General features: G+C 48.1%; 2 protein-coding genes across 7 annotated transcripts in view; one reads left to right on the top strand and one right to left on the bottom strand.

Moving 5' to 3' along the window:
* The window catches only part of Ephx2 (epoxide hydrolase 2), a 44,629-nt gene extending 43,661 nt beyond the window's left edge, over window positions 1-968 (bottom strand). Inside the window, exon 1 of the mRNA XM_052732896.1 lies at window positions 714-968. The gene's annotated coding sequence lies outside the window, so the exon portion shown is untranslated. The remainder of the gene's footprint in view (window positions 1-713) is intronic.
* Window positions 1-27,367, top strand: part of Chrna2 (cholinergic receptor nicotinic alpha 2 subunit) — a 32,279-nt gene that overhangs the window by 1,502 nt on the left and 3,410 nt on the right. The window contains exons 1-6 of one of the 6 annotated variants that reach the window (XM_052732897.1): window positions 7,774-10,052; window positions 11,647-11,818; window positions 21,123-21,268; window positions 22,284-22,435; window positions 22,848-22,892; window positions 25,249-25,358. In XM_052732897.1, the coding sequence (XP_052588857.1) occupies window positions 21,196-21,268; window positions 22,284-22,435; window positions 22,848-22,892; window positions 25,249-25,358 (380 nt within the window). In that variant the 5' untranslated portion in view covers window positions 7,774-10,052; window positions 11,647-11,818; window positions 21,123-21,195. Of the gene's footprint in view, window positions 1-7,773; window positions 10,053-10,748; window positions 11,301-11,467; window positions 11,819-21,122; window positions 21,269-22,283; window positions 22,436-22,847; window positions 22,893-25,248; window positions 25,359-27,367 lie in introns of those variants that run through there. The other 5 variants (XM_052732898.1, XM_052732902.1, XM_052732901.1 and 2 more) reach the window with 5 other exon arrangements.

Below are 27,367 nucleotides of genomic sequence, written 5' to 3'. Positions count from 1 at the left end.
AGTTCCACCTTTTTAACCTTGATCTACTGGCATTCTGTATAATGACATGGAAGAAGGAAGCTTGCTCTCTTTGCATGCTCGCTCTCCAATAAAGTCCATTCCTTTGTTGGCATTAGAGCCTATTTCTTCAGGATTCCAGCATATACCAAAGACCAACTGAGACATCCAGCCTTGTGGTCTGAACAACTACTGGATTCTTGGACCTTCCATTGATAGGCAGCCACTGTTGGATTAGCTAGAATGTAAGCCATTCTAATAAATCGTAGCCTATAAGCCATTCTAAGAAATATTAGCCTATAAGTCATTCTGATAAATACTAGCCTGTAAGCTATTCTAATAAGTCCTCTTTACATTGTTTTTCTTTAGAGAAGCCTGACTAATATAGACAGAAACTCACACAGAGAAAGAGACAGACAGACACAGAGACACACATACACAGAGAGAGAGAGAGAGAGAGAGAGAGAGAGAGAGAGAGAGAGAGACAGACAGACAGACACACACACACATACCCCAAAACAAAAATTAAAAAAAAAAACCAACAATGAAGAGACTCTCAATAATACAGTGATCTCAAAAGAAAAGTTGACTTTTTCCTTTAAGCCAACCAATCAGATTGCAGCCCAGTTTGTATACAAACTCTTAGACGTAAACCTCTGACTTGACAGACTTCCCTTTGGGTTCCAGATTTGCACACCCAACTTCTTAGTTCTCACCTTCGCTTGACTGTGTAATGCTCCTCCACAGCTCCCGACAAAGGCAGACCTCTGCTCTGTTCCCATCTTCAACAACGGCTTCTTCCAGGAGGAGCCTATGGTTTGGTCAAGTCTCCTCTAAAGCCTTGGTCCCCAACCCATGGCACTATTAGGAGGTGACAGAACCTTGAAGAACTGAAGGCCCAGAAGAGGTCTTCTGGTCACTAGAGATATGTCCTTCAAGGACATATTTGGATTCTGACTCCTCATTTTTCCTCTCCCTTGCATCTCGTTCCTGAGTTGACTGGTTTTGCTACGTGCTGTTGCTATGGGCAACGGGGCCAACCAATCATGGAATGACACCTCCAGATCTGTGAGCCAGAGTAGACCTTTTCCCTTGCTAAGCTAATTACCTTGGGTGTTGTTATGGCAGTGGAAAGCTGGCTCTCAAACAAGAGGTCCCTGTGTTATAAAGTAACCTAACCCTTGGCTCAACTGCTCAATCCAGAGACCCCAGGGTTGTTTACTGACCCCTGGCGGCCCATTGAGCCATGTGCTCAGAAACTTGGTTCCGGGACTGGTCAGCTGACAGGGGTGGAGGTGGTAGCTTCTAGGTCCATGGTGGTGTTTCTTTCTTAAAGGTTTGGCTGCCTGGAAACAAATCCTGTCAGAGATTTTGTTGGCCCACCCCATTACTCATACTTAATATGCCTGCCCCATCACCCATATTTAATACAACTGACACATTATCCATATTTACTACATCTGCCTGTTACTTATAATTAATAAGTCATGTCTTTGAAAGAGGTACAGTGATTTCTGTTGCCTACATCTACATTCTGACTGGTAGAATGTTACTGAGTCCATAAATGTGTTTATAAAAGTTACAAAGCAAAGAAGAAAAACATGGCTACAAAAAAATGGACTTCACAAACCACCTCTTTTTGTTGTTGTTGTTTGTTTTTTGTTTTGGTTTTTTTTTTTTTTTTTTTTTTTTTTTTTTTTTTTTGAGACAGGGTTTCTCTGTGTAGCTTTTGGAGCCTGTCCTGGAACTCACTTTGTAGACCAGGCTGGCCTTGAACTCACAGAGCTTCATCTGCCTCTGCTTTCCAAGTGCTGGGATTAAAAGCATGTGCCACCACCACCTGGCTCACAAGCCGCCTCTTAAAGAAAAAAATACGAAGTTTTGAAAATTGAATTTCTGTCTTCAAACAGGAATCATCCTTGGTTAGTGTGAGGGTTAGCTTCAGCTGTCAGCTTGGAACAACTTAGAATCGCCTGGTAGAGTGTTACAATGAAGAATTGTCTACATCAGGTTGGACTGTGGGCATGTCTGGGGGGATTGTCTTGATTGTCATAACTGATGTGGGGAGACCTACCCAAAATGTGGGTGGCACCTTCTGGTGGCAGCTCAGATAAAAGGACATGGAAGGGAAAGGGTCACTGTTTTGGCCTCTTGGCCTTCACTGTTGAGCTGAGGTTTTTCTTCCCTATCGCTGGGGCTTCTGACTCTTTTGCTGCAGTAGAACCAGCTTCTTGGGGACTGAAGACCAGCGGCTCTCCAGGCTCCTCTAGGGATTCAGTTCCGTCCCTCTAGAGAACACTGACTGATACAGTTCTGAGAAAGCTCCTTGCTGTCACACCTGCCTTTTCTTTATTCCTGTGACTAGTTTGGCTCTTCAGCATGTTATGACACTTTGCATTGAGTTATGACTCAATTTCATCCCTAGATTAATGGGCTCAGTTACATTCTTCTGTACTCTCATGGACCACCCCATGTCAATGTGCCCCTTGTGCTTTCAGCCTCCAAAGGCACGGGCAAATGAGTTTCTAGGTCCCTCAAAAGGATATGGAAATGAGATTTTGTTTTAGTTTAAAATGCTGATCCTCATGTCTGCTCATTGTAATATTTGTGTATGCTTTAGAAGCTAACATGAAAACCAAAAACCTGGCTGACACAATAGTGATATTTCATAAATGGCATGAGGTGTCAATTACTGTGTTCCTGACGATTGTGGAGAGCCATCTTAGTTAGGGTTTTATGGCTGTTGAAGAGACACGATGGCCACTGCAACTCTTATAAAGGAAAACTGCTGTGGGATGTTCTGTGTGTCAAGTGTGTTGCTCTGATTGGTTAGTAAATAAAACACTGATTGGCCAGTGGCCAGGCAGGAAGTATAGGCGGGACAAGGAGAGAGGAGAATTCTGGGAAGCGGAAGGCTGAGAGAGACACGCCAGCCACCGCCATGATAAGCAGCATGTGAAGATGCCGGTAAGCCATGAGCCACGTGGCAAGGTATAGATTTATAGAAATGGATTAGTTTAAGATATAAGAACAGTTAGCAAGAAGCCTGCCACGGCCATACAGTTTGTAAGCAATATAAGTCTCTGTGTTTACTTGGTTGGGTCTGAATGGCTGTGGGACTGTCGGGTGAGAGAGATTTGTCCTGACTGTGGGCCAGGCAGGAAAACTCTAGTTACAGAAAACATTTAATTAGGGATGGCTTACAGTTCAGAGGTTTAGTCCATTATCATCATGGCAGGAAGCAAGGCAGCATGCAGGCAGATGTGGCACTGGAGAAGGAGCTAAGATTTCTACATCTTGATCCACAGACACCAGGAACGAGACTGTGTGCCACACTGGGCATAGCTTGAGCATACAAGATGTCAAAGTCCGTCTCCACAATGACACACTTCCTCCAACAAGGTCATAACTACTCCAACAAGGCCACACCTCCTAATAGTGCCACTCCCTATGGGCTAAGCATTCAAACACATGAGTCTGTGGGGGCCATTCCTATTCAGACCAACACAAGAACTCACTGGGTTTTGTAGTACTGGGGATGAAAGTCAGGGTACCACACATGCTGGGCAAGGGGTCTGCCATTGTGTGTGGGGACCTGCCCCACCGGGAACTTAGGTCACCTGTGAAGAGGTGGCCTGGAACTGAGGAAAGGCAAGTGCTCGCCTGTTTCTCAGCCTCCCTCTTAACCGGAGACAATCAGACGCAGCGGGGAGTCAAGTCAAGCAAGAACTCGTTTATTGATAGGCAGTAAGCCTCTTTTATACCAGAAAACCTCAGAACCCTAGGAGGGGGTAAAGGAACAAACCAATCATTTTAAAGGGCACCCTATTTACAAGTTGTTTATGTCCTGACACTATCTCTTGTTTTTTAGTATCTTATCTTACCATAAATAACTTGAGCTAACTTCCTTTCTCACCATTTGTATCCACTCTCTGCATAAACACCTTAAAGCTTAAGCTCTATTTATCTGAATGTCTCTCGGCACCCACTTTGCAGCCCATGTATCCCCCACAATTGTGCAACACCCTGGCCCTCTTTTTATCTTTTGTTTTGAGACAGAGTCTCACTAAATTGCTCAGGTAGGCTTTAAGTTCATGTTCTAGCTTAAGCTTGCTTTAATTTTTTTTTTTTTTTGGTTTTTTCGAGACAGGGTTTCTCTGTGTAGCTTTGTGCCTCTCCTGGAACTCACTTGGTAGCCCAGGCTGGCCTCGAACTCACAGAGATCCGCCTGGCTCTGCCTCCCGAGTGCTGGGATTAAAGGCGTGCGCCACCACCGCCCGGCATGCTTGCTTTAATTTTATGGTCCCTCCTCCTCAGCCTCCAGAGCTGCTAGGATTGTAGGCCTGCACCATCAGGTCTGGCACACGGTTTTGTTTTGGATTTGCTGACACGGCTGCTATCTCTTGCTTCTCTGCTTCCCAGCCTTGACTTTAATTTAATTTGTGTGTATGTGTAGGGGGGTGTTTGACCTGTATGTACTTCTGTGCACCAAGTGCATGAAATGCCTGAGGAGGCCAGAATAAGGTGCTGAGTCTCCTGGAACTGGAGTTACATGTCAGCTGCCATGTAGGTGCTGAGGAAATCCACCCCAGATGGAAGAGTAGCCAGTGATCTTAACCACTGAGGGATCTCTCCAGCCCCCAGCTTGATTTTAAAAACTCTCAGGGGTTGGATGAGGAGTTTACATTGAGGGTGTTTTGCTTGAGATTCCATTTAAGCAGCTTCTTAGAGTCGCTAAACTCATGTTCTGCTTGATGCTTAGTCTGTTTATAGTGTGCTACTTTCAGTGTGAAATTCTTTTAGTTCATTCAACAAATATTTACAAAGTACTTACAATGACCCAGGTGCTGTTGTATGTAAGGGCAGCAGACAAAAGATAAGGACCATGGGGGAGTTTTTGTTTAATGGAATGTTGGATTCAAAATGTGGCCGGTTGATTGCAGAGGACTGAGGCTCAGAATGTTTCTCGTGGCTACTCATCATTTCTCTTGTCCACCATTATTTCAGCTGCTCAGTGTAGTCTCCTACATACAGGACGCTCCATCCTGTAGTGGCATCTGTCATTCAGGGCCACGCAACTCCTTCAAACAGCTTCTCTTTATTCTGATACTTCTGACATTCTGTGCCCTGCTTTCTTGTAGACTCCACAAGTGCTGCATTCTCCAAAGCCTCCCTCCCCACCCCCACCCTCCGAGACTGGTCATGTGACATGGGCTCTGGCTCCTTTAGAGACTGGGCATGACAGTAGACAACCGGAGGAAACAGGGATGTGTGTTGGAGCTTTCTCCCAGTGATGGCAGACATGGGAGCAGCTAGCTCTTCTAGGGAGGCCGAGATAGAGTGTCTACAGTCTAGTCCTGAATGGGCATGGTACCTGGCGGTGGCCCAGCAACAGCCATGTTGGAGCTGTATCATGGCGTATCACTCTTACAGTGGGGCTTTTGGCTGTAGAGTTTCTAGACCTTCCACTACATGGGTCCCGGAGATTGAATTCTGGTTATCAGGCTTGGTGGCAGTTGCCTTTAGCCACTGAGCCATCTCTCTGGGCCCTGGCAGTAGGATCTCTAAATTGGCTCCTCTCATCCTCCCCATGTGTCTTTGAGTTAATTAAGATCCTTAATAATCACCCTCTGCTTATCTGACTGAAAGAAAACCCCAGGACTGTAAACAAGAACACTGTAAGATGTATTGCTTAGATACAAACTCTCGAATTTTGATAGAAGAGCTGCTTGGACCATAGAATTAAATTTCCATGCACTCTGTTTCCCATCCAGATGTAAATCTAGGGTCAAGGCCTGTGAGCTAGGATTGCTAGCTCAGGGTGCATCAGCCCAGACTTCACACGGGACTGGTGAGCCAAAGGAGGGTATGAGAGAGGCTCTCAAATGGGAGTTTCATCAGCTACTGTGCGGGTAGGGATGGTGTAGGCCCCATGGATTCGGCAGTCAACTGCAGTGCAGCGTCCTCATGGGATTGGTCCTGCTCTCTGATCTGGGCTGTGGCTATTACTCTTGCTTGGTTTCTGAGTTCAGTTCTCCAAGCTGCCATGGATATTATCATTGTCACCAAAGACAGGTCTTACTCTTTATCCCCCCACCATCCCCACCCCCCGCTCTCTTTCTATGCTATCATCTGAGTCTCACTGTGCTTTCTGGAACTTCAGGTGCATCATTAGTAAAACCCACCATGCCCTTGACCTTTCTCCTCTCCCTTCCCCTCCTGCCCCTCCCTCCCCACTCCATTTCTCTTATTGCCTGGCCTGTGGCTCCTACCTAAGGAACCTGCTTCCACTGAGGTCCCCTCCAGTGCTCTGCTGTTTTCTTCTCTCTGTGTGTCCCCAGGGATGAGTGCCTGGATCCTTACCCTTGCTCCCAGACCCCTCAAGACACAGACATTAATATCACATCATCAGACTCTACCAACTCAGCTGTTACTTTTCTCTGACGTGGCTCCCCCTGATCTCCCAGAAGCCTACGGAAGCTCCCTTCTCCTCCCAGGCCCCAGAACCCTCTCTCTCTCAGCCAGTGCCTTTTCTTTCCTTGTTTCCCTGAGGAAACTGACATTCCACTGGCTCCCAGGACTCATCAACCCACATACGTCCACACTGCAGATTTCCTCATTTTCTTCCTATACTGTGAGCATAACCTTTGCTCAAGTCCAAGGCTAGACCTTCCAGTGTGCTGGAGCTGGCACTCGGGAGCACACAGACAGTCCTCTCAGTTGCCTCCTTCTGGGATTAGCAACCCCCCACCCGATAGCTCTGTCAGGAACTGCAAAGCTCCTGCCTCAGCCTCTTGAAACTTTAACATTGAAAGGGGAATGTTTCAAGACATATAGTGAAAGGACACTTGGAAATGAGAGGAACGCACTGACAGCCATCCAGATGGCTGAAGTCCAAGCTTGTATTTCAACTGCATAGCAGCCTGTGATTTGCCCGCTTCTTGCATTAGTTGAGTTCCCGGCTCTGGCCGAGGAGACAGGAGACGTCAAGTGCTAGGAAGACTGCAAGAAGAAAGCTGCTTCGATCAGCCCTAGCTACAAAACCCATAACCTTCTTGCCTGCAGGTTACCCATGATGATCTTCCCACCTACCATCCCTTCCTGCCTCCAGACCTGAGCCATCATCAGATCCCCTCATGCCCCAGCAGACAGGTTCCAAGGAGGCACAAAATAGCCCCCAAATCTACAAGATTCTGCTTGCTTCTGTCTATAGTCAGATGAGTATGTCTGTGCACAGATTCCTGTACTCTCAGACCAGGGAGATTTGACTGGTATTTAGGAAACAAAAGGTGTGTTTTCTACTTTGGGGGTAGTCTGTATGTTTGAACAGCTTCATATGGGGCTGGTGAGGTGGCTCAGCTGATAAAGAGGCTTGCCGCGAAGCAGGACTTCCTAAGTTCCATATCTGGGACCCACATGGTGAAAGAGACTCCTGAAAGTTGTCCTCTGATCCCCTACGTGAGCACTGTGGCCATGCACATGTGCACACATGACCACACACAACACTGATGGCTTTTGTGAAGATGTGATAGCAGTAAGCCGCACAGATGATGGAAGACTGGCTATCTGTCTGTGTGTTCTGCTCCCCTTCCTGCTGACACAGAAAGAGCCCCATGGAGCTTTCTCCCCCAAGGCTGAGAAGCATCCTGGTCACCACTGGGGTGGTGAGAAGTACTTTGGCCTTCGGGTGTTGAGATTTAAGCTAAGGGAATGCTATGCTCTGCCTAAGTGTTCCTTCAAGCTCCATGCTTTAAAACTGTGGTCCCCAGCCTTGGGGGGGGGGCGTCCTGAGAAGTGGTGGAAACTTTTGAAAAGTAGAGCCTAGTAGAAGGGAGTTAGGTGACTGAGGTGTGAACATGGAGAGCATATTGGACAATGGCCCCTTCCTGCTTCTCTCTTGGCCTCTCAGACTCCAAGGTGAGCAGTTTCCTCCACCACAGGCTCCAAAGCAACAAAGCCAACCAACCAACCATGGACTGGTTGTGAACCAAAATTAACCTTTCTTTCTTATGTGTTTTCTTCAGGTATTTTATCGCAGTAACAGAAGTCTGACTAATAGGAAATTTCGTAGTCGATGGCATGATAAAGTCATCAATTGGCTAATGGAAGACCTTGGGATGAGTTTCCTTCCCATTCAAAGTACTGAGTAATGCCTATTCCACATCACTGGCGTCACTAGGATTCTGACCCATCTAAGAACGTATAGAACACTGAGGGAATGAAAGTTTTGTAGAGAGAAGGTCATTAATAACAAACTAGAAAAAGAAGCAATACTCAATTGGGGAATTTACATAAATAAGGCCCTGGAACTCCACACTTTTAGCTTTGGAATGCTGTGAGCTTATTCAGACTGTTCTTATTTGTACTGGGAAATCTAATGGCCCTGGTCTGCATGACCATGGTCTGCATGGCCCTGGTCTGCATGGCTCTGGTCTGCATATCCCTGGTCTGCATGGTTCTGGTCTGCATGGCCCTGGTCTGCATGGCCCTGGTCTGATGACCTTGGTTTGCATGGTTCTGGTCTGCATGGCCCTGGTCTGCATGATCTTTACCTACATTGCTGCTATCACATAACTGACAATTGCCCACACAGCAGCTTACACTAACTTTCTAGGTCTATACACCAGCCAGCCTGACTGTTCTCCTTCATAGGCCATAAATGACTTGCAAGAAACTGTACCAAAACTCACCCTAATGAAGTAGTGCTTTTCCCGAGTGGAGATCCTGTGCATGTCACCCTGTGCTGTAGATGCTGTTGTGGCTACTGCCTCGTCCACCATCTTCCCAAAATGTACTCCCAAGGTTAGAATGAGCACTCCAGTTTGTCTGAGGGATGTTTGTTGGAGTTCAGCATTTTCTTCATTACTTCTGGACCAAGGAATTCACTTCACAACCACAGAAGCAAAGAGAAGCATAGAGAATGCTGCTTGCTGGCTGGGGCAGGTTCATACTCAGTTTTCTTATACAGTTCATAATCACCACTTGCCTGGGATATGGTGCCACCTACAGAAGGGTGGACCCTCCTACACCAATGAACAATCAAGACAATTCCCAAAGTGCACACACACACACACACACACACACACACACACACACACACACACACACACACACGCCAATCTGATGTAGGCAATCTCTCCAGTGAGACTCTCTTCCCAGATCATTTTAGTTTGTGTCAAGGTAACAGTTAGAGCTATCTAGGAAACTGGGCCCACACTTTAACCCCAGCACTCCAGAGGCAGAGTGGAGGCAGGCCATCTAGGGCTGCATAGTGAGATACTGCCTCATAAAACGAAAACAAACAAAAAGCCAACAACCACCTCTCAGAACCCTAACCTGTCTAGAACGGTGGTGGGGGTAGGGGGCTCACAAGTCAAGAGCTTTCTCCTTTGTACTTTCTCCCTCCTGCCTACTCTGGCACCCTCCTGGGCTGCTCTGTGTAGCACACTGTGCCTCTTATGTGCAGGGATCTGTGAGTATACACTACTGTCTTGATGGTGGTCATTCCCGTATCTGTATCTGACCACACTTAATTCAAACAATTCTGAGTGAGTTTTTAGAACAAGCAGGGTTGAGTGGTTTTTGACGTGAGGCTGTGGAAGGCTGTGTGTGTTTCCACACACAGGGAAAGCTCTCATGGGAGGGGGTCCCCAGAATTTTAGTCCTTTTACATATTTTTAGGACCTCCCCATTGTTGAAGTTACAAAGCCCACCTTCTACCCAAGAGTCCCCAGCACAGACTCTTGCCTCATCAGCCTTCTTCACATCCAGTTCATGGGCACACAGTTAATCAGATGCATTTATCCTGACCTTTGTGTGAGGAGCCAGCAACACGAATAACCAGGGAGGGAGGAGAATTGATTGTGGCAGCAGCGGCGGCAGCAGCAATGGCTGATTTCCAGGGACAGCGGAGAGAGCAGTACCAGCAATGCCTTGAGTTTGGATGCCTGGCTCTACAGCCCACCCACCACACAGGCCACGGGGCTGCTCTGAGCTGAAGCAGAGCTGATGACTCCTGTGTTCCCACCTGACTTCCAAGCAGGCCCACCAGTTTTGTAAGTGCTGCTGAGAGCTGCCCATTGGCTTTATCTTCTGCTTTACTTAAATGATGGTTGTTTCTATTGCTTATAGCCGAGGATCTTGACAGATATAGTCTGATACTTTCTTTTCCTCCTTCCTCCTTCCTTCCTCCTCCTTCCTCTTTTCTTTCTCTCTCCATCTCTTCCTCTTCCTCCTTCCTTCCATCTCTGCTTCTTTCCTTTTCCTCTCCTTCCCATCTTCCAGTTTCCAGATGAAGAAGACATGCAGCCAGTTTTATTTTTGCGTATGCTGAGATGTTGTAGTAACATTTTTAATCATGGTTAGTGAGACTATGAGTGTTTCCTGATTTTAGCAATCAAATGCTCACCAATAAATGTAATGCATGCCATTGTATTTGTACAAACATCACAGACACTCTCACTCTTGGAGGCAACTCAGGGTGCTTAAACTAACTCATGTAGTCCTCATAGAAAGCCTATGGATGGGCACTACCATTTACAGCCCCCTTTACTTGTGAGGAAACTGAGGCACAACCACCTTTTGAGACTTGCCTGAGGTCACAAAGTCATGACTGAGAAGAACTGGAAATCGAACTCAGCAGCCCATACCCATTAAAGACAGAAAGCCGAGAGAACCAGCAGTTCAATGGGGAGGCAGAGCTTGGAGTGACTGAGATGGGAGGCACTGAGGGGAAGGGGCAGTGAGGAAGGAGAGGTGAAGGCATGAGGAATCCTGGGGCCACTAAATGCATGGGGGTGCCGTGGAGATCACAGGCCACTGGGTGCACAACCCTGGCTGTGAAACCCTACAAATCGTAAAGGCATTGTCAGCTTATAGATTTGGAGCATGGCATCCTGGCATCTCTAGAAGATAAGAAATCGAGGTCCCTGGCAAGGAGAGTAAGAAGACATGCCTAAAGCCAAAGCAGGCAGGGTCTGTCCCTGGCATCCTCAGACAATTGTTGGAGTCGGGGGAAGGGGGCACGGTATTTTGCAGGTAAGAAAGGACGGCAGCAACTGAGGACGGAGGAAACTGTCAGCTGGATATTTCACGGCTCACTCCTATTTTGCTGACAACTGTACATTGTTATGACAGATAGACCCACAACTCTGGAGGACCTCATTTGAGGTGCATTCAGGATCCAAGCACACTCCGGGTGACAGTCCTGGAGCCCTACTAGGGTCCTTCAGAACCGGGAGCAAGCCATCATAATAATTGGCTGAACAGAAGCCAGAGCTGCGTCTGTCTGTGCTGGACACAAAGTGAATAGTCATAGACTCTTCCTCCTCCTTTGTGTGTGTGTGTGTGTGTGTGTGTGTGTGAGAGAGAGAGAGAGAGAGAGAGAGAGAGAGAGAGAGATGGAAGCACAGTGTGAGAGCACAGCATGAGCCTGCTTTCTTGCTTTGCCTGTGGTCTCTCCCGGGGGCAGGCTTGGACTTCACCTGCAGAAGCTCTAGAGCTGGTAGCTTTCCAAGATAGCCTCTTCAGTGGCACCTGCATGAAGCCTTCACCGTCTCCTGGAGTTGCATAGCCCCAGAAACACTGACCACTCTGTTGAACTTGGCCACCCACTCCCAGGAGGCTAGCCCGAGTCTCTCATCCCAACAGTGCCTCCTGAAACCTCTGGTTTCTGCACCTGTGCACGCATGAGCTGAAGCAACTGAGCTCCATTCCGCACCTGTAACTCTGCTTCTGAGGGACCCTCGTCAGCTACCCACAGTCTCCCAGCCGACTGGTTCCCTGCATGCGCTGAGTGGCCTGTCTTCTTCTATGACCACAGGTAAGTAAGCAAGTTATTCCTAAGGCTGAGACTAGGGGTGCTGAGCATGCTGGGGAGACTGGGTGTGAGCTCAGAAGGAAGTTAGCAACTTATGAGCACTTGGTCATATCAGAATGTTGGAAGTCACCTGCTGCTGGGCAGAATTCAGCCTCCTGGTTGACCCTGCTGGACCACTTCAGAACTCTGTGAAAGCAATGCTTCTGAGTGGCGGGGGCTACTCCTGTCCTGTAGTAGTGTCTGCTCCTGTGCCCTTATCACTACCATTCTCTTGTTCCTTCATTTATTCACTTGGCAAATATTCTACACACTTAGGTGAATTAGACTAACAGACAGCGGGAGGGGTTTACTGACATGAAAGGTAGCAAGTCCTCATGGCTTGTGTGGATCAGGGCTGGAGTTGGTAGACAGGGAACTGCATCAGCTGATGAAGGTACGTGACCTTCAAGATTCCACCTGACCTTGAGAGATTGAGCTCCTGTGATGAGCAGGTCACTGAGCAGAGATGCCATGGAAGCAGAGTGCACTCCCCATCTCAGGAGCACGGTAGTGGATATTATTTGGAAAAATGAACCATCGGTAACATTCCTCTGATCCGGGGGGTCTCTTTGGTGGGGAACTGGGACTGCCTGTCCAGTGCTGCATGAGGGGTTCCTGGACGGCACTCAGGATGGGGAGTTAAGCCTGTTAAGTCTGGGGGAAGAAGGAAGAAGCAGTGCTTCTGGAAAGGACAGACTGCATTCCGAGGAGTGAGCAGCTAAGAGGCACTGCAGTAGGAAGGTGGACAGAGAAGAGGGTCCGAGTCACACTGGCTTCAGTGGAACCGGACCTAGGTAGATGAGCAAGGCTGTAAAGGGTGCCGGGGCTGTGGAGGATGTGCTAGACCCTGGTGAGCATCACCCCAATGGGAACATTCACCCCCGAGCCTTTTACGCATGAACAGTTTTTGTTTGTGTGTTGGTTTGCATGGACATCGTTTACCCGGACTTAATACATAGTGACATCGCTCCACTGTCATCCTTATCCCAGAACTGCTAATCCAGCGATGCTGGGGCTCACAGTTCAGAGCCTCTCACTTTAAATTATCTTTGTAACTAGTGCCGGAAGCTTCCTCTAATTACCGCTGATTACCTGGAACAATTTCTCCGTTTGGTTTCCGGTGACAGATTAATGAAATGATCACAGTGGGCTGATTACAAAAGGTGGAAATCTGAGGCAAGTCAAACACATCCTCTGGAGCCAACTGCATCTCGTTTACACGGTGCTCCAGACAGCCCTTAACAGACATCTCTCCCTGGATCTCTAAACAGCCCAACTTCAGCATGCCTGCACCCCTGGCCTCATTAACAGCAGGAAGCAGATCTTTATTCTGTGTGGTGCATGCAGACCATAACCTTGGAATTTGCAGCCTTTGGTATCATTTGAAAGGAAGAGTCAGTGACCTGCATACAGAGGAATATTCTAGAACTTTGGATCCAGGTGATCCCAGCTTGGTAATGAGCACCTCTTCTCTCACAGACCCTAATCTTAATGGTGGCTTGGCAATGATGGTCATAGTGTTGGTGTTTCTAGAACACAGCCAAGTATTGACTGAGCTCTTGCATAGTCACCCATGTGGTTGATGCCATCACCGTATAATTTGGAAGCAGAGAGCTCAAGCTTGCTCCCAGTCTTACCTTAATTTTTAAGCTCTGTGAACTAGGGTAAATCTGTCGATTTCCCCGAGTCACAGCAGCCTTTTAATTACACACAGGAGACATTAGGACTTTTCCTCCAGACCTTCCCAGGGGTGATGTGAGTCCTCATGAGGGCAAGGGTACCAAAGTGCTTTGTGACCCTGAGGGATATCAATGTAAACTGTACTCAGGAAGACTTTCTAGGAGCTAGCATAAAGGGAGACTCTGGAATAGTCCTTCCCAGCGCTTACCCAGCCTATTTCCCAGCATAAGAACAAAACAGTGTGTCTTTATGCCCATGGGATGCTGAATATAAGGAACTGAGGTTTTTAATTTTTATCGTTTATTATTTTATGTGCACCACTGTTTATTGGGCATGTATGTCTATTCACCATGTGCATGCCTGGTGCCTATGGAAGCCAGAAGCAGGCATCAGATCCCTGGAACTAGGTTCACAGGCCATTGTGAGCTGCCTAATGGGCATGGGTGCTGGAGACTGAACCCAGGCCTCAGCCACTGAGCCATCTCTTCGGGCCCAGGAACTGAGTTCTGTAACTCCTCTTTGTAACCCCTGGCTGATTATGACAGTGGAAGTGAAACGTAAGTCACTCACACATGCAGGTACATTTGAAGGCCTGGTGACCTTGAAGTCCCCCAGGGTAGAGGATGAGAGAAAGAGAGGAAGAGAGACAAAGGACTAGCCACATACTCTAGGTCTCTCAGTTTAACCCAGCCAAAGTCTTTCTCAGGTGTTTGCACAGAATCAGACTTAAGGAAGGACTTCCCCAAACAGATAGCTGTTTAAGTCTTGAAGAGAAGCCTGAGGAACTAAGGGCGCCCCTAGATGTCTTCAGAACCCACAAGGGGGGGCAAATGAATACATCAGGCAGCACACCAGGGTGTGCGTGCCAGGTAAGTTATCTGGAATTATTCTTTCTTGTGGTTCCGCTCTGTTTTCCAAGTAACTTTGCTCTCTGTGGTGATATTTTGTTTGTGTTCTAACAAATAAAACTTGCCTGGAGATCAGAGGGTGGAGCTAGCCACTAGTTAACCATAGAGGCCAGACAGTGGTGACTCACACCTTTAATCCTAGCACTTGGGAAGAAGCAGCAGGAAGATCAGGAGTTCAAGGCCACCCTGGGCTACACAAGCTTGAAACAGTCTAAAAGAGAAACAGAGCCAAGTGGTGGAGGCACACACCTTTAATCCCAGCCCTAGGGAGGTGGAGACAGGAAGTGGTGATACAGCTGGACCGAGAGAGGAATACAGGAGCTCAGCCCCTTTTCCAGCCCCTTTTCCAGAGGGGTTGGTGAGGTAAGAAGTAGCTGTGGCTTGCGCCTTTACTTCTTCGATCTTTCAGCACTTATCCCTATATCTGGCTCCAGCTTTTTATTATTAAGATCAATTAGAATTCATGCTACAGTTCTCTGTCCCTGTTACTCAGTGTACACATTGTTGGCCTTGGCAAAGTGTGAGGTGGGGGAAGAAATGAATAAAGAAGAGGTAGTCAGGGAACTGTGGAGATGTCTTGACGAACAAAGAGCTTGCCACACAAGTGTGCAGACTGGAGTTCAGAACCCAGGTGAAAGCCCGTGTGGAGGCTGGTTATAATCCCAGCACTCCAGAGGCAGAGACATGATGACATCCCCAACGGCGAGCTGGATAGCCATACTGACTGGAATTGGCAAGCTTCAGGTTCAGTGAGAGCCTCTGCCTCAAAAAATAAAGTAGAGATTGACTGAGGAAGACACCCAGTGTCAACTTGGGGCCTCTGTATGTCTATACACACACACGTGCGTATGCACAAACACACACACACACACACACACACACACACACACACACACACACACACAAGCAAACCCATACAATAGAACGCACACATGCACAAGTTACACATAAATTAAGTAACCAGGTTGTAACAGCAGCTATTTCCCCCGGTCACATTTCCTAGCCCCACTGGCAAACCTTGGTCTCCCCCATCCGCTCTCCTGGCCTCCATTCTCCTCAGGCACACTTTACAGGAGGCACAGAGTGAGCTGAGAACTTGGTCTTCATTTCCAGACGCAGGTTGGCAATAGGGCTTCTGAGTCCTCATCCCAAGGAGGGGGTGCACAGCAGGATTCCGCTCTTCTTGGAGCCCCTGCCACCTCTGCCCCAGTTTGGGTGGCACTCGAGAGTTCAGATGTCGTAAACCTGGTGAGATTACAGGTGGACCCAGAAGGACTGTTACTGCTGTGATAAAACACAGGTAACACCGTGAACCCTGCCCTCAGCCCATCGACAGCAAGTACAGCAGCGTGGTGTCCTGCCGTCACCCCTGTCTCCAGAACCATTGACACTCTGCTCCTCACCCCCTCCACACTCTACTTCTGTCTCTGGGGATCTGATGACTCCAGGTGTGTCCTCCTGGAAGTGGAGTTCTACAGTGGCTGTCTCTTTGCATCCATTTTATTTCAATTAGCATGCTGTACTCAAGATCCACCCCTGTCACAGCCAAGGTCAGGACCTTCCTTTTTTTTAAGGCTATATGGTCTTCCACTGTCTGCACAGACAATGTTTTCTTTATTATGTCTCTTGGGGACGTGGGTTATTACTTCCATCACACACTTCACTCTGATCGCTTGTATCCATTCAGATGACAGACTGTGGAATCTAAGGTCTATGTGAATTTTGAGTGAAGCCTCGAGGCAGGAGGATGATGTACAACACACGATGGATTTTGTTCCGTACTAAAAAAGATGTTTCAATATTATACTTAAGGTAGAGAATTTGGAAAATGTAGAAAAGTGTCAATTAGTTATCAACGCCTCTAACCCTGGCGCCTGGAAGACAATGGGCCAGGCACACAGAAGAAAGAAAGATGAAGAGATAAAAGAGCATGCTGGTCCTCATCACTCTCCCTGAGGGTGAAGGAGCCGGGCTTGGGGAAGCAGGCCCAGCACTCCAGAGGTGGCTGAGGATGGTGCCATGTGCAAGGGCTGCTTCCCCGTCAGGGATGCTGTTCTGGAAGTGTTTGCCAGAGCTGACACCTTTGGGAAATCGCTAGCCTTTTCTACCTGCTCCCTGGGACATTTGGGGAGGGCTTAGGACAAAGCCAGGCCCCTCTACAGGAACAAGATAGAGCCGGGAAAGGTGTGGTCATGCTGTGTGCAGGATAGCACTGGCATAAACATAACCAGTGACTGGGGCAGCGTCCTCCCAAGGGAACAGGGGATAAACGAAAATGTCAAAATGTTTCAGGTATTTTTTTCCAAGATCATAATGTGATCACATCATTTCTGCTTTCTCTTTCCTCACTCCAAACCGTCCCATGCACCTTCACCCCTTGCTCTTTTTCAAATTCATGGCCTCTTCTTAAAAAACTTGTTGACATATATACATTCCTACATACATTAATGAAACCTACTTAGTCTGTATAATCCTGCTCATATGTATAAGGGCTGACCATTTGGCATCAGATAACTAATCGGTGTGCCCTTCCCTGGGGAAGACTATTTCTCTAGCTCTCAACATTCCTTACTTGTCTGTAGTTCTTTGGGTAGGGCTGAGACTTTTGAGCCTTCCCTCACCCATGTTAGCATGTCTATTGTTGCTGTCCTTGTTCAACTCATGTTTAGGCAGTCATGTTGGTGAGACTTCGTGGGTGTAGCTTCTGACATTTCTAGGAGACACGATCTCACCACAAACCCCTATTCTTAGGACTCTTACAATCTTCCCACCGGGTTTCACAATGATCTGGAGCGTTAGGTGCAGGAGATAGTTACAAATGTATCAGCTAGGACCAGATGGTCTCTCTATGTCTCAAAGAGAAGTTTCCTTGATGAGGTGTGAGGACCACGCTTGTGGGCTAGACCCTGGAGGAAGACTGCAGAATCTGACTGGGTGAAGAGGTTGGACGCGGTGGGGGAGGGGCCTGTGGGTCAGGTGCCAAAAATCTCAATTTTCAATGAGTTGCTGAATTGAAACCTTTTGTGAAAATCGATGCAGGAAGAGCTTACTCCCAAGATACACCCTGGAGATGTCAATTATAGTAGTATTTCCTCCAAACTGCAGCATATTAATGCTCACCTGCTCACTCTTTCCCTACTTGGCACAGGCACTTTGTACTGCCACTGGGTCACAGGGCATTCATCCTCCAGCAGCAGCCCAAATGCCTGGCCCTTCTCTTCAGGGTTGGGAGTTCACATATGGACACCTATGACCCCACTGGACCGTGTACTTGTTCTGGGAGGTTACAGCTTGTCCTACAGATAAGCTGAACCGCCAGTGGTGTTAGGGACATGGCCAGGACTCAAAACCATGTTTGCAGACTCTGGATGGGGTCAGGAGCACAATGCAGGGTGACGATGATGGTGTGGAGGAGAGACGGCAGCTTGCTGGTGATGCTAGCCTCTCTGCTGGTTGTTTGGGACGGGGACAAGACAGACCAGTGTAGCTTGAGTTTTCCTGCCTGGCCCACAGTTAGGACAAATCTCTATCACCTGCCACATTTGCCATACAGAACATTCCACAGCACTTCCCCCCCCCCCCCCCCCCGTTTTTTTTTTCAAAAAGAAAGATTTTAACCTTAGCAAAGTAAAATTACATATAATTTGGGAATTTGGGCGTAGCTTCTCTTACTACTTCCTGCTGGAGGAGGGGTGCTGTATCTTATGGGGACACAAAGAAAATTTTAGGATTATGGAATAGTCCATGAGGCTGTATTGACTGAGCCAGTTGCCTTCAAACCGTTCTGGATGTTGGATCATCTGGGCCTTGGTGTCATCGGAGACCTTTCAGGTGGTCTTGGCTGGTCAAACCTGATGTATCTTAATCTAGAACAAATCCATAGCCTCTGGCTTTCTGTGGGAACAAAAGCAGAGACTCTTTTCCAAAGCAACATATCCTTATATCCAAATTTTGAAGTCAAGGTACCTTTAAAATATACATTTTGGCATAACTCAACAGTTTTTACAATCAAATGTTTTTCTGCAGTTAAAAATCCCAAAGACAACACAATCCAGATTCTCTGTGTAATATTCATCTTTACGTGGCTTATTTTTTATATTAATTTTATTGTCTCTTTAAAGACTTTATTTTTTAAAACTATGTATTTGTTTATATAACTGTATATATCACCTTTTTTGTCTCTTTCAAGCCTATGTATATTTTACACACTTTGTAAACTATTACATCTGAATCTGTCTTATTGTGAATCTATTGCTTTAAACTGCAGCAGCTGTGGCTGCTGGCTCCACCCACCTCAGTTTCCCAACATGGCCATGGTACTTTACCGCCGGCTCTCGGAGCTATTGTGGGTCTATGCTTTTATCCAAGCAGCGTGTAGCCCAGAAACCTCTTTTTTTGTTTTGTACTAGCAAAGGCTAAATCCACCATGCAGCTTAATGTGCCACTTGCAGAGGCCTCATTCCCGCCATACTGCAGGTCGAGCGCACACTCCAGGAACCCACCAGTAGCTCAAAACGGCAGCTGCCGCTCATTTGAGAGAGACAATTAGGAACCGTTTTCAGCTCCGTTTTAGAATCTTTTTTCTCAGGTTTTAGGTGGAAACTCTTGCCACCACGTTGGACGCCATTTGTAGCTTGAGTTTTCCTGCCTGGCCCACAGTTAGGACAAATCTCTATCACCTGCCAGTCCCACAGCCGCTCAGACCCGACCAAGTAAACACAGAGACTTATATTGATTACAAACTGTATGGCCGTGGCAGGCTTCTTGCTAACTGTTCTTACAGCTTAAATTAATCCATTTCCATTAATCTATACCTTGCCACATGGCTTGTGGCTTACCGGCATCTTCACATGCTGTTTGTCATCATGGCGGCTGGCAGTGTCTCTCTGACTCAGCCTTCCACTTCCCAGCTTTATTCTCCTCCTTGTCACGCCTATACTTCCTGCCTAGCCAATGGCCAATCAGTGTTTTATTTATTGACTAATCAGCAACACATTTGCCATACAGAAAATCCCACAACAGACCAGAGCATGAGGGCCAGAGAACAGTAGCTTCACAGTTCCATTGGTAACGATTCGGATTCCTATTCCTGCATGGATGTGGCTGCTTCTATGTTTAAAGCACTCTCTTACTCATGTTTTCTGAAGCCATGGTTAAGAACACACAATATAAAATTAACTATTAGGGGCATTCAGGGTTTTAAGAATGTTATACACCTGTCATCATTCCAAAACATTCCAGAATGTCCCAGTACATTCTCATCACTGTCAAAAGGAAACCCCGTGTCTGTGCTAACAGCCAGTATTCTATCTCTAGGCCATATACACGCAGCACCCCACATGAACATTTGCATATATAAACTGTGTGTGTGATGGTGCACATGTGTGTGGGTGCACATGTATGCACATATGTTTAGAGACCGAAGGACAGCCTCAGATGTTCTTCAGGCATTGTCACTTTTTATTGATTGATTGATTGATTGATTGATTGATTGATTTATTGATTGATTGAGGTAAGGTCTCTCATTGGGACCAGGGCTTGCTGACTAGGTTTGGCTGGGTGACCTGCAAGTCCCGGTGGTCACCTGTCTCTACCTCTCCTGTACTGGGATTACAAGTACATGCCCTTACATCCAGTGTTTTAAGACAGGTCTGGGGCTCGAACTCAGGTCCTTGTGCTTGCAAGGCAAGCATTTTACCAACTTAGCCATCTCCTCAACACCTGAATATATAAACTCTTAAAGGCAGTACTTAGTAACCATTGAGGTCATGTGATTGAGCACTACGCTATGTAAAATAACTCCAGCTCTCCCGTGTGAGACATTTTTTACCACTGTGAGTGTCTGTCTTTCTCAACCCCAGGACCTTCCTGCATCAGCTCCATGTCCACCATCCCATAGTCTACAGAGGATGGTCACATCTTACTAACCAAGAACATTTTTAAATAACAGCCTTTTGAAATATAATTCATCATTTGTAAAGCACAAGATTAGGTCAATTTTATTATATTTGCAGAATTATGCAACAACCACCTCTATGTCGTCCCAGAACCGTCTCCAAGTCCGTACCTCACCCCCAAAGACAGCCCGTTGATCATTGGCAGTCATTCCCACTCCCTTCCACTCACTCATCTGCATCAGGTTTCCAGATTCACCTGACCTGGAGTGCACCCACCAGCAGACTCCTGCACTGTGTGACCAGCTTCTTCCTCACAGCAAGTTTTTGAAGTTCATCCCGCCAATCACAAATGCCGTGTTCGCGCTTGATTCCTCCTCATGCCTGCACTGTATCCCATTGTTTAGATATGCCACCCTTTGCTCAATTGTCCATCGCTGGCGGGCATTTGGTTGCCTGCATCTTTGGGTCATTGTCACTAATAGCCACATTCTTCTGCTGACCACCATTTTCCAGTATGGTTATCCCCACTTCATAGAGGAAGAGTTGAGGCCGCTATAGAAGGAATGTAGTACCTTCCTCTGTGAAGGTCAGTCGTGTCCTAGCTTGTCAGCAATTGACTCTGGAAAAGAGGAGAAAGCTGCTCCCCCATGAAGCAAAGCAGCTAAGGTCCAGCACTCCAGGCAGGCCATTCCCTCAGGTTCCAAACCTTCATGGAGTATGAAAGACAAAGACACTACACGTCACATCTCTTGACTCTAAGAGTCCTTCCCTTGGCTTATTCAGTTGCAGGGGAGAGACAGAGCCTTGCAGAAGCCAGCTCCTAGGGGTTCAAGGGAGACCAGGACCCTCCGAAGCCATGACTCCCTCCCATCCTGCTCTCCAGTCCTGGATACGTCTCTGTTTCTGGTGTCTCCTTCCAATGTCAGCAGGTGAGTAGGGGCCACAACTATTACTAGGACTTCACCTTACTCCTGTACGCTCACAGACCACATGGTAGACTTTCCTGAAGACCAGCTCACTTCAAGACTACAGGGGGCATTCAAGGTCATTGGCTGCGTGGCCAGTACCACAGGGTGAAGACAAGGGGCTATCTTCTCTAGCTCTAGCAGCTTTGTTACCTTGAATGCCCCCAAAGCTTTTCAATACTCTTGTCTACAAAATGTAAACAGCATCATGGACCACTCAAGGTTACTATGGGGATGAAGGAAGCTTGCACCCAGCACACAGGCTGGGACAGGTATGTAGGGGCTGTGGTCATTGCCCTGCTTTCTGTCCCAGTGACTGCTGGGCCTTTTTTTTTTTCTAAGGTAGTTCATTGTCTGCTCAGGCAGCAGAGCCCCGGAATGGGGACGCTATTATGCAAAATCACAGTGGAAAAGACATGATAAATTCCAGCAGACAGTTTTGCAGAGCTTTTTGCCCAGCTGATGAGACCTGGTCAGAGATGGTGATTTAAGAACTCGGGGTGGTACCCTACATGGGAGAAGATGTTCTCATGGGCATCAGGAGCTTGTTAGAAGAGTGGATGAAAAGGGAAAAAATCTCACCATCAGCCAGCTCCCGGCAGTGGGTGAAGCCCCTCTCAGCCACCCCCGTACTGCTATCTCCCTTGGGGCTCTTTGGTTCTGGCTGAGACTTGTTTCTAGGTCTGAGCTTTCTTGCTCGGTTGTGGCAGCCCTCGCTCCCTGACTCTTTACTTGACATCAGGACGGCACTGCAAAGTGTGTGCTGCTTGTATGGTGTCCTCGGGGCTGTGTTAAGTGCTGGTGTGCCCTAACCTTCAGACTCGCCAATGGGCTTTGAGATGTACTTCCTGTTTGTATCCCCACACTGAGGCTACAGGATGGTGAGTGTCTCTGCTCTGGCGGGAGATGGAAAGAAAATCACAGGTTCACCTCCTTGGCCTCATGCAGACTCCTTTTCTCTTCTATCCCTATCCCACAGTGTTGGCCCAGCGAGGCTCGCACACTCAGGCTGAGGACCGCCTGTTCAAACACCTGTTTGGAGGCTACAATCGCTGGGCACGGCCAGTGCCCAACACTTCAGATGTGGTCATCGTGCGCTTTGGACTATCCATTGCCCAGCTTATCGATGTGGTGGGTCTTCCCTTTCACCCTGTGCTCCCTTGATCAGCCCTCCAGCCCACCTGATTTTTCTCACGGTCCTCCCTGGATTCAGCTCGGCCCTTCTCCCACTAGCCCTCAAAGCCCACCCTGGCTACAGATTACAGCTACCTAGTTGGGTCGCCATGGTGCCTTCCTTCCCAAGCCTTGGAGCCCCTAAGAGCATGCGTTGTCAAAAGATAGTTTTCTAAAACACATGTCCAAAGTCCCCCTTCATGTCCTGGGTGACCCTGAGGAATCTGAGTGCTAGTGACTGAGTCAGGAGAGGTGTCTGGGCTTGGGTGTCCTGTGAGTGGGTCCCAAAAGTGCCTCCTAGGCACTCCGTGTTCTGGGCTGGTGTGTCAGTCACCCCCACTGCTGTTACTCTCTGTCTCTGCTACCCCAGGACGAGAAGAATCAGATGATGACCACCAATGTCTGGCTGAAGCAGGTAAGCCTTCCCTTGCAGGATCCGACAGGCATGGCCCCCAGTCCCCAGCCCCTTCTAGGACCTCACTGTCGAGGGACCACAGAGCTGCAAGATGCTGAATGCATGGGTCATGATCAGTAGTCACTTAAGGTGTGAGGTAAGGCAGGTTGCTCTCCTCGGGGGCTAAGCTTGTGTGACCATGCTCTTACCCCACTGTCACCCATAGCACCAAAGGATCCATTGCTTGAAGAAAGCATTTCATAGTCCCAGGTCCTGCAGGACAGCTCACAGTACAGCTTGCTGAGTCATTGCCCCCTACCTCACAGAGCAAGGGGGCACCCAGATGTGCCCAGCTCCAAGACCCATCTCCTTCTATGTGTGGCTCAAAGCCTGTGCTGCCTGACAAAGGAGCCCAGAGCTCACAGGAATAAAGCAACGACCCATTTACCACTTCACATGCATTTGTGACCTAGTGCTCAGATGGCTGTCTCTGCTTTGAATGGTGACCAAGGTACTTGGTGGCACCTGGCCAGTTGTGGTTAGTCTGTTGCTGTCTAAAATGGTTTTCCTTACATGCCCGGCCCGTAGAGGGGTGTTTGGAAAGCTCTGAAAGATTCTGAAAGGTTGGGCTCCTAGCTCCTTCCATGCACACCCTCAGGTTCCTTCCCTAGTGTCTCTGACAGGAGAATTAATGGATTCTCAGTTGGTGGTTCAAGTCTCCCGTAGTGAAGGTCCCAAGAGACAGAAAGTAGAAGCTGATGGTCATGTATGGACCTAAAGTGGTCCAGCCTCAATCTTAAGGAATTCTACAGGCGCAGTCAGTAAATGAGCTGGAGACAGGAGGAGACAAAGATACCATCTCTCCATGGAAACAGAACTGAAGAGTTTGTGGAGCTCTGGGGTGGGCTGCGGTTGGGCAGGCTCAGGAACTAAGGCCTGAGCAGAGTGGGAATCTTACCTTACCCCTCCTGTCTGCCCAGCTAAACCCAAGGAGTTCAAGTGGAGATGACAGAAGACCATGGGATGGGAAGCTAGCCCTTGCCCTCAGCTTATTACTCTGGTCCCATGGGTACCTGGCTGGTCCTGTCTCAGAGGCTAGCATGCAGAAAGCCACAAGAACCAAGATGATGGCATCTCTGAGTTATTCAAATAGATCTCTTGCTCACTGTGGCTGGCTTGTGATAGCTGGGTCCTGGATGGTGTCTGGCTGTGTGATAGCTACTTCGAAGTTAGACGCTTGAGTCAGAGGTTGCTCTGAGACAATTGCTTCTGACACTGTTCACCCCTGAGGCATTGGAGGTTCTGAGCCACATCTCTACAGATGAACCAATGGGAACTGGAGTAAGGAAGAAGCCTTGAAAGGCATACAGTCATGTCATGGAAGGGGGCAGATCTAGAACCTGGGTCACCACAATGGTCCTGGTCACCTGTGCCAGGGCTTGGGTAGGAGTAGAGGAAAGAGCACTGTGATGGAGCCAGGCCCTCCACAGCTGCCTGGGACGAGCCTGAGATGCTGGAGAATTATTAACCCTCTGGGAGCCTCACTTTCCCCATCTGTAAAGTAGGCAACTCATCTATCATATGCCTATGACATTCAGATGTCCCCATTTGATGTCAGTGTTCCCAAATGTTGTATGAACCTGAAATCCTGAAAGATGACCTAGACAGAGAGAGTCCGAACTCTGTTTTGGGGACTGAAGGGTATAGCTTAGTTTGGTACAGTGCCTGCCTGGGAAGCCCTGGGTTCAGTTCCCCGGTACCACATAAGTTGGGTGTGGTAGTTCATGCATGCAATCCTGGTGCTTGGGAGGTGGAGGCCGAGGAGCTGAAGTTCAAGGTCATTTTACTGTCATAGCAAGTTGGAGACAATTCGGCTACATAAAACCCCATTAAACAAAACAAACAACAACAAAACAAACCAAATCTGTTTTTAAAGCCTACTTGGGCCTGTTGTGGTGGAAGCGTAGTTGGGACCTACAGCATTCTTTTCCTGCCAGGACCCCTGGATAGGGGGGTCTCCGGAGCATAGTTTGAAGGTCACAGCTCCTGGCTTCACTCTCTAGCCCTGGCAGGCCCTACACTGAAAGTGAGTGATGCACAACACATTTGAGTGTCAGAACAAGGGCCAGAGGCAGGGCTAGAGTGGTGTGTGCCGGTGCTGGCCTCCTGGGATTTTGGTTACTAACGACGTCAGAGCCAAACAGGCTGGCAATCGGAGATGGTACCCATGTCAGAGCCTTTTTCTCGCATCACGGTCCCTTCTAATTCTGTGGGGTTAGGGGAGGGACTTGGGGACCTCTGAGTCCCACAGCTCATCTCAGAGCATCTTGAGGTTCCCAGTGCAGCAGTGCCCTGATATGACCACTCTCCTGAGCAGGAGTGGAATGACTACAAACTGCGCTGGGACCCAGCTGAGTTTGGCAACATCACCTCCCTCCGGGTCCCTTCAGAGATGATCTGGATTCCAGACATTGTCCTCTACAACAAGTAAGAAGCCATTTGTTAATTCAAACATATCCCAGGAGTGGGGAGATGGCTCAGAGAGTAAGAGCCCTTGCTGTGGAAGCAACATCTGAGTTTGAATCCTCAGCAGCCACATGAAAGCTGGGAATGTGTGTGGGTAGTGGTGGTGGTGTGTGCGTGTGTCAGAGAGAGAGAGAGAGAGAGAGAGAGAGAGAGAGAGAGAGAGAGAGAGAGAGAGAGACTTTAGCACTGGGGGCAGGGGAGACAAGTGGATCCTAGAGGCTCACTGGCCAGTCAGTTTAGCCAAAATGGAAATCCTAAGATCCTTGAGATCCTGTCTCAAGAAATAAAATGGGCTGGGCAGTGGTGACACATGCCTTTAATTCCAGCACTCAGGAGGCAGAGGCAGGCAGATCTCTGAGTTCAAGGCCAGCCTGGTCTACAGAGTGAGTTCCAAGATAGCGCTGGGGTTATACAGAGAAACCCTGTCTCAAAGAATGAAAACAAAAAACCCAAACAAAAAAGGATGGAGCGTGATCAAGGAAAGAAGGAAAGACACTTGACGTCAACCTCAGGCCTATACACACTCAAATATGTACCAGCACCCCCCACTTAAGTGCATACTGCACACATACACACATACATGTGCACCAGCACCCACACATGTACATAACACGCACACACACACACACACACATACACTACACACACATACACCACACACACACACACACACACACACACACACACACACACACACACACACACACAATTTCTCATGAAAGAAACTAAAACTTGGTTCTTTCGTTTTTGCTTGGGTAAGGCTTCACTGAGAAACCCAGAGGTTAATGCTTAAATGATGGCGGTGTTTCCTGCTGATCACTTTGTAAAGCAGGTCTCTGGGGCACACGGCTACTTTCTTGAGATACGAATAGGCATGGAAAGTTCTTGGTGGGTGGGTGGGGTCACATAATTTTGGATAGTATAATCAACCCCCGACAGTCTAACCCTCAAGCAGCTGCTGTTTGCCTGTGCGTCAGGCGTCACACCACCCCAGTCCCCACACCCCATCTCTGTGCCCTGAGCTGGCACCTAGGATCCTTCCAGTTTCTGCTTCTGTGTGATGAAGATCAGGAGCAAAGTCCCAGAAGCAGATACATCTGAGTTTTAAGATTGCCAGTAAGGGGTTGGTCACTGATCCCTGATTGCAACACCAAGTCCTTCTGATAGAACGAAGGTTAGTCCAAACTGCTGCAGGCATTTAAAGCGTGTGCCCCACATACACTCCTCCGGGTTAATAGGCAAAAGGTCGACGCAATCACATGGTCTCTTGCCCCAAATGGGAGCCTGTTGCCATCTAGTGGTAAAATGGCCCAAATGATCATGACTGGTTTAATGCAGGAATTAGAGATGGAGTTTAAAGACTAGACTATATTCCCACCCAGGGGGACTCAGACTCCAGTCCTGCCTGCCAGTCTCTTCCTGCAAGCCCCTCTGCTTTATGCCCTTGTCTCATGTCCCAGTTAAATCCTACTGCCATTGACAAGTCAAGGTCTAGTTAAACGAGAGCCTTCACAGCAGCCTTGTTCAGTCCAGACAGAAGTCAGTCCCTCCAGGTCTCAAGAGCATTCCAAATGCCCTATGGTATGAGGATATCATGTGAATCCATCTCATTTCCATGTAGTTCCCCAAGGAACTTACACCATGCAGGTACAGGCCCTCGTAGATGAAACTGGCCCCCAATACTGTGCTGAATGCACAGGCTGCAAGGAGTTTCCCCACCAGCCAAAACGTTAGGTCTCTGGAAAAAAACAAAAGATCTGGGTGCAAAAGCCAGGATCCTCCCCTTCTGGAGCTGACTTCCTACTCGCTAGCGAGGGAAAACACAGGTGTGGGGGAGCACACCTGTAATCCCAGAATGCAGGATACGGAGGCAGGAAGATCACAAGTTCAAATCCAGCCAGCAAATTGTGGACTAGGCTGTGCTACTTAGTGAGACCAACCCTCGACCCCCGCGCAAAAAAAAAAAACAA

Source organism: Peromyscus californicus, unplaced genomic scaffold (genome assembly GCF_007827085.1).
Source record: "Peromyscus californicus insignis strain IS unplaced genomic scaffold, ASM782708v3 Scaffold_12__1_contigs__length_115047231, whole genome shotgun sequence".
NCBI lineage: Eukaryota > Metazoa > Chordata > Mammalia > Rodentia > Cricetidae > Peromyscus > Peromyscus californicus.
This window is presented reverse-complemented; position numbering and strand designations above follow the sequence as displayed.